At 44.0% G+C, this 10,689-nt stretch overlaps 1 protein-coding gene across 16 annotated transcripts in view; it reads right to left on the reverse strand.

Moving 5' to 3' along the window:
- LOC133235547 (peroxisome proliferator-activated receptor gamma) overlaps positions 1–10,689 on the reverse strand; it is a 215,160-nt gene that overhangs the window by 114,335 nt on the left and 90,136 nt on the right. For all 16 annotated transcript variants that reach the window (XR_009732588.1, XM_061397190.1, XM_061397186.1 and 13 more), the window contains one exon: positions 7,690–7,889. Coding sequence is in view for 15 of the 16 variants with exons in the window: in XM_061397190.1 (XP_061253174.1) it covers positions 7,690–7,889 (200 nt within the window). In the remaining variant the exon portion in view is untranslated. The remainder of the gene's footprint in view (positions 1–7,689; positions 7,890–10,689) is intronic.

A 10,689-nucleotide genomic window follows, 5' to 3' on the forward strand; every position in this document is an offset into this window, starting at 1 on the left:
CTGTTAGAAATGCTTGCACTTCTACAGACCACAAAAAGGTCATGATGCAATGAAGAAAATTTCACTTGAACACAATGTTTCTCCAGGGGAACATGATTTCAGTAAGAGGAAGCTAGTTTTCTTTGGAGAGACACAGCAAGTGTAATCTATGTTGATATATTTTGATTTCCATAAATGGCTCCACATATCAAAACTGGGATGGAGTTAAGGGCACTATTTTTATAGATAATTAAAATTAGTTCTAGAACTATTGCATACCTCCTATGTATAACACAAAGATCACAGGAAAAGCTGGCTTATTAATGAAGACAAAGTAGAGTAATAAAAGTTTACTTTTTTGAATGGACAGATAGAATAATACTGTTTCTTAGCAGTCGAACATCAGCATTTTAATGTATGAGTTATTTCAGTGACTATAGATGAATGCTTTAAATTTACAGCTCCTTTTGAATAATAAAATGAGAACCTAAGAAAGACAAATGAAAAAATCAACTGAGAAAGCAGGGATTATTCTGGTGATGGGTTTCCCAGGTGGCTCAGTGCTAAGGAATCCACCTGCCAATGCAGAAGATGCAGGTTCGATCCCTGGGTCGGGAAGATCCCCTGGAGAAGAAAATGGCAACCCACTTCAGTATCCTTGCCTGGGAAATGCCAAGGACAGAGGAGCCTGGCTGGCTACAGTCTATGCGGTGGCAAAGAGTTGGACATGACTTAGCGACTAAACAACAATAGCAACAATTCTGATGATATCTCCAAGTTGGGAAACTGAAATTAGAGAAGTAGACAACTCTACACTCTCACGATCACTTGGTAACCACGTCAGAGTTAAAACTGGCCTGGAAAAATGGTGATCTTAGTTTAGACCCTGGTAGTCTTAGGTTTCTTGACAGATAACAGCAAAGCCTCAAGGAAGAAAAGTGAATTCTTAGGGCCTTGTCTTCTTCTTCTTCTCCTTCCTTTTTATACTTCTGACCTTCATCCTCTGAGGCACACATGGTTCTCCTCAATTATTAGCTCCAGTGGGTGAATGTTAATCCAGATTGCATTGGTTTGGTTTCCTCAATTTCTTCCTGGTTTCTCCTCTGTCATTCCTATTTCCCTCTTGTGGAGAACCACTGGCTGTAGAGAACTAACAGGTAGGTCTTCAGGAATAATCTGCAGCATCATTCTTTGACTAGGAATGAATAAACTGAAGCTAAGAGACTTTCTAAAGTCAAACAGCTATTTATAGCAAAGCCTAAACCAGATCCCCTCACTCATGACTAATTCTTTTCTCTTTCTGCTACTTTCTACATGACTTCTCCACTTTTGCTTTTTTAACATAAAATGACAGTTCTGGGAGGAACTGGGGCTTCTAAACTCATCTATGCTGGGGTCTTGGCACAGGGCCTTTGAACTCTTACTTCCTAGAGATGCCATTTAAGTGCTAAAGACTGAGGGCAAGAGGAGGGGGTGACAGAGGCTGAGATGATTGGATGACATCACTGACTCAATGGACGTGAGTCTAAGCAAACTCTGGGAGATGGTGAAGGACAGGGAAGCCTGGCGGGCTATAGTCCATGGGGACTTAGCAACTGAACAACAACTTGGGATCGAAGTTACGTTTGAAAGTCTTGCCAGTGTATCTCATTTTCCTGCCATCATTTAAAGATTTAACACAAAAACTTAATAGGAGGAATTGTTCACAGTTTAATGACCCAGCACATACACTCATCTCTTAAAGAAACATCTATGGCTGACCAAAATGTCACTCAGCTAGCAAACAAGCATACTGACCAACTAGGTCTAATTACTAAAGATGAAAAAAAATAAAATAAAAATGCTTTTCTTGGAGATCCAATCAGTCCATTCTGAAGGAGATCAGCCCTGGGATTTCTTCGGAAGGAATGATGCTAAAACTGAAACTCCAGTCTTTGGCCACCTCATGTGAAGAGTTGACTCATTGGAAAAGACTGTGATGCTGGGAGGGATTGGGGGCAGGAGGAGAAGGGGATGACAGAGGATGAGATGGCTGGGTGGTATCACTGACTCGATGGACGTGAGTCTCAGTGAACTCCGGGAGTTGGTGATGGACAGGGAGGCCTGGCATGCTGCAATTCATGGGGTCACAAAGAGTCGGACACGACTGAGCGACTGATCTGATCTGATCTGATATAGAACATTATCTTCTAAATTTATCGTCTAAAAGAAGGCCATTTGTTCAGATCTGTTATATCTTCAGTGATTCCTGACAGTACTGGAAATAAACTTATTTTTTAAATGTGACTCTATAGATTAATGATTCCAGGAGCCAAATTCCTTCAATAGTGATCAAAACAAAACAGAACTACCATTCTGCTCCTTATTTATACTGCAGTTCCCCAGGCTCTTTTCCTCTGAGGGTCTGTCTGTCTGGTGTCTTCCTTCTCAGGGGAGCAAATTCTAGCTCACTCAGGGAAAGGGGGAGAGAGACCACACTTTGTTTAGCTGGTAAGCATAGGATTTAAAAGGACAGATATCTTTCCAATAGTTTGAGTTACTATATTTGACGGCCCTTGTAAATTTTAGGATGCAAACATTTAAATGGATACAGAACTGTTTTCACAAAAGTTTATATTTCCATACTGGTTTTACTATTCCTTGGTCTCCTATTTCACACACTGTTTAGAAGAACCATTTTTATGATGGCACCAGTTTGCTCCTGCAATTATAAAAACAGTGACTCCACATATATGCATTATAAGCAGTGCGATGCTTCGGGACCCAAAGTCCAATACAGTATAAATAACAAGCTTTATTCCTTATTTGCAGACAGAGTGCAGCCAGGAGGGCCTCACCATCCCTCAGATATGGAGTGAAAAGCTGGCAGACACACCAAGGGTTTTTCTATTTATTGTTTTATGACAAACCATGGCACTGGAAATGGTTTTTTGAAAACCACTCTCTGTTTATTTTCATCAACAAACATGGGATCATGTGACAACCATACACCCAGTGTGATCATCACAGCAGGGTAACAGTCAAACACTGGGAACTTCCAAAGTCCATTCAGTTCTCAGGTTGCCTTCAGGAGACACAGCACCCTGGTTCTAGCATATTCGTGGTTTTAAGAGTTCTGTAGACCCCCTCTCAAAGAAGGGGTCTGGGCGGGAACAAGCCATTGACAGGAAACAGACCATGGGGAGAGTCAGTTCCATTTCTATCTGAGGGTGGCTCAAAGGTCCAGTGCTCCTAAAGTTTCTTCTCTGATGTCCCACATCCTGTGATTCCAATTCCCCATCTTCCCCTAAACCCAGAGCCTAAAGTTCCCAAATATTATTCTTTGAGGAAGGACAATGAAAGTGGGACCATTATATTCTAAAGGTATGACGTCTAAATTTAAAAGATAGGAGGGGAGCCCCTCGTGGCCCACTGGTTAAGAATCCATCTTGCAAAGCTGGCGACATGGGTTCGAGCCCTGTCAAGGGACTAAGATCCCACATGCCACGGGATAACTAAGCCCACATGCCACAGAATGTGCGCTGCAAGGAAAGATCTCTTGTGTTGCAACAAAGACCCAATGCAGCCAAATGAATAAATATTTCTTTAAAAAGGAACATTTAATTGATCTGCTCATTTACTTGTTCTGCACAGTGCCAATGGCACCAGGGAATAAGAGACAGAGGAGAGATGAGTGGGGAAGGGAGAAGCTCTGGTTTACCTGGAGGCAAATGCTGGAGCTGGGCCTGAAAGACTAGCAGGCGCTTCACCAATGAGACAGAACAGGCAATGGTTAAATGGAGCAGGAAGATAAATTTAAAGAAAGACCTCTTCAGTAAAGCCATTTCCTTTCCCAAAGGTTCTGGGTAACTGGTTATCCACTATGCTGAGCAGCCTTCCCCCGGCTTGGCAGAACCCACCCTAATGACAACAGTTCCAGTGGGGTGTGCAGTGAGGCCCAAATCGCTTTCCTGCACCAGCCATGGCCCCTTTTCCAGGTCCCCCCATCCTCTCAAGAGTCCGCACTTCTGCAAAACTTTTCCTATCAATGCAAATCTTCACTTTCAAAAGTCCTGGCCAAGAAGAGATAACATAACAGCCCTGAGATAGATGCTATCAAATGAATAACATGACCATGTAAGATAAAGAACAAATCTCTAGTCTCATTGGAAATCACATTCTGATTTTATTTTTTCCCTTTCCCATATTCCTCTCTGCACTATTTCTTTCCACTAGTGCTTAATTTGATTTTGCAAGATAAGGAGAAAAGAGAGAGCCAAACAATTCAATTTCAGTTTTGTGTAATCAGAGGGTGGATTATTCTAATTTGGCCCAGTCTCTCTTTCCTTCCCAGACCCTAACAAGAGGCAATTCTGCCTCCATCCAGATTTTTAATGATGTCCAGGTTGGTGAGCAAATCTTGGGCTAAAGGCCTTCTGATTAAAGTCCAGAATTTCAAAGGCCATAGGCAGCAGCTTTTAATTCAATTAAGCAAACACGTTTTGAGTAACCATTATAGACAAAGCACAGCCTTAGTTACTATAGGGGGAAGCCGATAATTAAGCATTTTATGGCACTTTCCCTTAAAACAGCTTAATACCTATTTACCCCATAAAAGTTTGGGGCTTCACTGCCCCCCCCCCCGCCCCCCTCCCCCCAACCCGCCATGAAATCCCCTGGAGAAGGGAATGGAAACCCACTCCAGTATTCTTCCCTGGAGAATCGTATGGACAGAGGAGCCTGGCAGGCTACAGTCCACGGGGTCATAAAGAGTCAGACACAACTGAGATACTAATATTAACATCCCATAAAGAGCCTTGGTTCCCTGGTGGCTCAAATGGTAAAGAATCTGCCTGCAATGCAGGAAACTCAGTTCAATCCCTGGGTCGGGAAGATGCCCTGGAGAATTGCATGGACAGAGGAGCCTGGCGGGCTACAGTCCATGGAGTCGTAGAGTCAGACAGGACTGAGCAACTAACACACAAAGAGCCTACAATTACCTTCATTTTTAGAGCCAAAGACTCAATGCGGTGAGCTTTGAAAGTGATTTATGGTGAACTGGGCTCTGGACCTCTCACAGTTAACACACAGTATGCTGGCCACTGGAAGTGTAAATTTAAAATCTTGACTACTGGAGAAAAAAAAATTTTTTTTTTTTAATGCTTTCCTCTTATCTTTCAGGTACTATTAAATTAATAGGACTTCCAGGGTGGATTGCAGGTCTGGATGGGGAGATAAAGAGAAGGTGAGAAAGTAGTTTCTGGAAACTGAACGGCCCGAGGCAAACTGTGGAGTAAACAGTGTGCTCTGGGCTCTCCCTGGTCACCAAGCCTCTCCTAGCTCAGGGTCTCCTGCTGGGCTCCTTGTCACACATGGGCCTCTCAGAGAACTGGCACAAGCTGCCTTCCACTGTTAACTCTATTTAGCCAGGCTGCTCTGATTTTCTTGTTTCTCTAACCTTTAAATGAACACAGTTTACCTTCCATAGTAAAATCAGCTAGGCCGGGGCCATTCGTTTCTGTTTGGCTGTGCCCTCATTTTTTCATTTAAAGAATACGTAGACTCCACTTTTTGTTGTTTACTCACTAAGTCGTGTCTGACACTTTTGACACCCCCATGGACTGTAGTCCACCAGGCTCCTCTGTCCACGGGATTCTCCGGGCAAGAATATTAGAGTGGTCTCTGCTGTTTCCTCCTCCAGGGGATTTTCCCGACGCATGGATTGAATCCAGGTCTCCTGCGTTGGCAGGTGGATTCTTAATCACGGAGCCACCAGGGAAGCCCTGGACTCAGCTTTATCATGACATACAACCTGTTGCCTGCCCTATGGAAGACAGTAGGTCCTCGCTAGAATTCGAGAAGAACGAAACAATACAAGGAAGATTTCCTGACTGTGAAGGTATTGGGGCAGCAGAACAAGGTGGGAAACTCCTGCTGTTCTAAACATTCATAAAAATGAACCATCACTGAGAATGTTTTCCCAAGGTGAAAATTCTTGGGAATTTCACACACAGTGTCTCTGTCAACGGGGCCATTGCTGGCCAATGGGCAGGACTGGCTTCTGGGAGGAGGACAAAAGAGGATAATACAAAAGAGGATAATAACAGCAGCTGCAAGGTAGTGTGGGTCTTGAACATACTGAATGTGCAAGACTTTTAAAAACCTGTAAGCAGCTGGATAGAGGTATAATACTGTTAGGGCACCAGTGATCTCTCTGGCAGTCAAGAAACCCACTGCCCTTGTTGATAGTTGGCTTTTTACGCAGCCAACTGCGTAACAAGTTTTCCTTTTCTATTAGCTGATTTTACTCTTACGGTATAGCTAAAAGAAAAAAAAAAAATAACGTCTTGAGATAGTCATCAAAATACAGTAACGGGTGATAAAACTTTCCCCCAAATAAAATTAAGTGGGGAAAGAGTTAAGCATTTCTGTTCATTTGTTCAGTAATTGCACACCTCTCCTGCAGGTGTTCATCTGAAAATAAATGACAGCATGAAAAGGCTTTCAAGGGCTGGGACAGTGTCTTCCGAATGTCCAGTGGTTCTTACTACCCTAGGAACCTACTTCATTGTACTCAAAACCAGACCCTGCCTGTGAAAACTGCAGTCCAGAGATGGGATCCAGGTCACAGTTGAAGGTGATGGCAGAACTGGGGACAGAGTTCAGGCACAGTTATAGTTTGTTTCAACATAATTCCCATGTGCTTTCTCAGCTTGTTATCAGGGAAGAATTCTACTTCTTGGAAAACGGACTCAACCACCATTATCACCCACTCTGGGTTTCCTGAACAGGTCATCAATGTGCCTGCTGATGTTTGAGAATCCCCTGTAGTAGCCCAGGCTGCTCAGAGCCTCTGAGAAGATAAAACTCATACACACAACACGAGGACAGGGCTCCCAGCTCCCTGGGAATAATAATCAAGACAGCTCTACAAGGAAAGAAAGGTGGTGTGATATCCGAAATATATTTTTATGCCCCACAGAGAACTTCTGAGAGGTACTTGAGTAGTTCTGCACGATACAATCATGGGATCGACCACCTTTTCCAAACCTAGGTCAGGCCCTTCCCAGAGAAAAACAGGGCTGCTTGAAGGCCTACAGATGTGGCCAGTGACTTTGATGCCAAGAAAAGAAAAGATATGGATCCTGAAAGAGCGTGGTGGCATGAGGGAAGCCTGAGTTCATTTGTTCAAGTTAAGATGAACTCCTGCAGAGTTGGACAGTGCTTAGCAACTAACCCACCACCAAGATGACCTGTACCTTTCTAGTCTCCAAAACTTTATTAGGAGAGCTTGAAGGAGTTTTTCCCTATTTAAAATAATGTTTACTTACTGTATCTGAAAACACTCTCTCTCCTCTATTTTAGACTCAGCCTGTGGTAGGTAGCAGCCAACCACAGAATGGTACTCTGTGTGTGTGTGTGTGTGTGTGTGTGTGTGCAACACACACGCATGGGTGCTTAGCTGCTCAGTCGTGTCCGACTCTGGGCAACCCTATAGACTGTAGCCCGCCAGGCTACTCTCTTCATGGGATTTCCCAGGCAAGAATATTGGAGTGGGTTGCCATCCCCTTCTCCAGGGGATCTTCCCAACCCAGGGATTGAACTGAGTTCTCCTGCATGGCAGGCAGATTCTTTACCACATCTGTGCATCACATGGTAAGTCATTTACTCAAAGGGAAAACAACAACAAAACCCGGCCACCCCAAATGAAGACAGTAGAAGAGAACTAACTGATTTGTCTGTCGTCTTTCCCGTCAAGATCGCCCTCGCCTTTGCTTTGGTCAGCGGGAAGGACTTTATGTACGAATCATACAAATGCTTTGCCAGGGCCCGGAGGTCAGCAGACTCTGGGTTCAGTTGGTCGATATCGCTGGAGATCTCCGCTAACAGCTTCTCCTTCTCGGCCTGTGGCATGCGCCCAAACCTGATGGCTACAGAAGAGAAAGGGCAGGATGAATGAGTGCATTCCTGTATAGACATACATATATTCCTGTGTGTATATACATACACACACACACACATCACAACTTCTTTACCCTTTCATCCGTCAGTGGATACTTCGGCAGTTTCCATGTCTTAGCTATTATAAATCATGCTGCAATGAACATGGTAGGGGTGGCAAGTGAATTAGGTTGCCTTATTAAAGATTAAAGATCTTATTAAAAATATTTTTGTCCTTTAACATCTAAGGGGTGAATTCGCAGTCATATCAGGCTTTTGACAATGAGTAAGGCTTCGTCTCATGGTCAGTTTTTCCACTTTTAACATGTTTATTTTGCAACAGCTGTAGCCTGTAAACAAGACTTGTATGAAAAATAACACTATTGCTTTTCATATGACTGTTGCCAATAAGTTATGTTTTTCCACCTCTCTTTCTTGAGGGAAAAAAATATGCGCATTTGGAGGTTTTGCAGGACTTGGCAATCATTTTATTTTCTAGCTCCTCTACAGTAAAACAAGGGGCAGTCTTATCACCATGATTAAGTAATTTTTAAGTTGGGGGTAACGTTTTTCAAACTATTTGGAGAGGACATTTAAACATTGTCCAGGTTTCTCTCCAAAGTCAAGATGAGCAAGATACTACAGCCTCATCTTCTGACTCTGAAGTCTTATGTGACATCGTTCAATTCATTTACTGAACACCCGTTTGATGGAAGATACTGGCTCAACAAACTGGACTAGGGGACACAAGGATGAAAAGGATGTGTACAGTAGATCCAAAACATAAAAGAGAGCCTACATATGCATGGGTTATTCTCTCCCTCTCCTGTACTGCTTTCTACAAGCTCCTTCCTTTCCATCTAAGCAGGGTTTAAGGTTCTGACCCCAGAACAATCCACCCCATGCTCTTTCCTCCACCATTGAACTTACTGAAAGAGCTATTGTCCCTCACTGTCTTACTCTTTACCTCCCAACCCACTGCCACTGCTTCTTGGCCTTTTGGCTAGGATCAAGTGTAGTAAGGGGGCTTCCCTGGTGGCTCAGTGGTGAAGAACTCGCCTGCCAATGCAGGAGAAGCAAGAGATGCAGGTTCAATCCCTAGGTCGGGAAGATCCCCTGGAGGAGGAAATGGCAACCCACTCCAGTATTCCTGCCTAGAGAATCTCATGGATGGAGAAGTCTGGCAGGCTACAGTTCACTGGGTCACAAAGAGTAGGACATGACTGAGTGACTGATCGAACAGCACCACTGCAATCTAGCTTTTCCTCATTTAAATTCACCAAAACTTTGCTCTCACAAAGGCCCCTACAGCTCCTCTAACGGTCACATCTAGGGGCCTGTTCTAAGTGCTCGTTCTGCTTGAGCTCCCCGGCTTCCTCCCAGCCCTTCACATTGCTGACCTTCTGCACCCTCTAATTTCAAAAGTTTCTCACACTGGTCTCTGCCTTTCTGGCTCCCCATATCTTTCTGTCTGCTATTTTCCAGAACTCCGTGACAGCCCCTCTTCCTTCACTTACATTCTGTTGTTCCTAGTTCAAGTTTTCTCTCTAATGCAGAAAATGTGCTAAAGACTCCTGCCCTTTCTTCCCTGAGATTTGTATCCTTATTTCTCACTTCTTCCTGTGTCCCTTTGCCTGTGGACGCTGGATATTCTATAAGCACCTCAAGTCAGTGGCTCAGTCGTGTTTCTCTGTGACCCCACGGACTGTAACTCACCAGGCTCCTCTGTCCACAGGGTTTCCCAGGCAAGAGTACTGGAGCGGGGTGCCATTCCCTTCTCCAGGGGAATCTTCCCAACTCCAGGATCAAACCTGGGTCTCCTGCAGGCAGATTCTTAACCATCTGAGCCATGATTTAATGAAACAGAAAATCAAACTTTTTATTTCCCCTTCAAATTGTCTCCTCCTCCTGTTTTCCTTTCTTGATTAACTCACTCTGTCACCCAAACTAAGCACCTCGAATAATCTCTGACAACCTCTCTCCCCTTGGACATGTGCGTTCATTGGTCATGGCTGTTATGTTTCTTTCAATGCCGCCGCCTCTCGCCATGCCCAATCTCTGAGTTCACAGTATTGCACTGGCCTCCTGATGGATTTCCCTGACTTTTCCCTCTCTAACTTCTCCTTTTTTACTGTTTTCAATAGTTTGGTTTTTGGCAATACAGGTCTGTTTGCTCCCTTGCTTTCTGAGAATGTGGTGCTTACAGGAGAGGTTAAGAAGCTCACAGAAGAGAAAGAATGGGGAATCAGAAACCGGATGGCAGAGAAGGTGTTTGAGTTGGGCCTTCAACACTAGGTAGGATTTTGACAGGGAAGGAAGGGCACAGGAAGCAGAGCCCCAGAGGTGTTCTATCACCGGGTAATTTGCAGCAACAGCCAAGAATACAGCTTGTCTGAAATGTAAGTGGAAAAAGCAGCAGTGGGAGAGGGAGGTGGAGGCTGGACTGTGGGCAGTAATGAACGCCTTGAAGGTGTGGGTACCACAGCCTCTGCCTTAGGACTTTTCACTCTGTTATATCTTCTGAAAGTTATTTGAATTTGGGGAGATTTCCCCCATACCACAAAGAAGACTGCAGAAACAAAAAGTAACATGTTGCAGTTTAAAGTCATTTGCCATTCGGGTTTTTCTTTTTTGCAACATACACTGGTGCTTCTGTTTGCCAGAAAGAAGAGAACTACCTTAAGATGGGAAGAGCCACAGAAACTTGTGAAACCATTTTTCTAGAACTGAACAAGCTGCTAAGAAGGTATTTTGGGAGAAGGCAATGGCACCCCACTCCAGTACTCTTGG

This window comes from Bos javanicus, chromosome 22, assembly GCF_032452875.1.
Source record: "Bos javanicus breed banteng chromosome 22, ARS-OSU_banteng_1.0, whole genome shotgun sequence".
Lineage (NCBI taxonomy): Eukaryota > Metazoa > Chordata > Mammalia > Artiodactyla > Bovidae > Bos > Bos javanicus.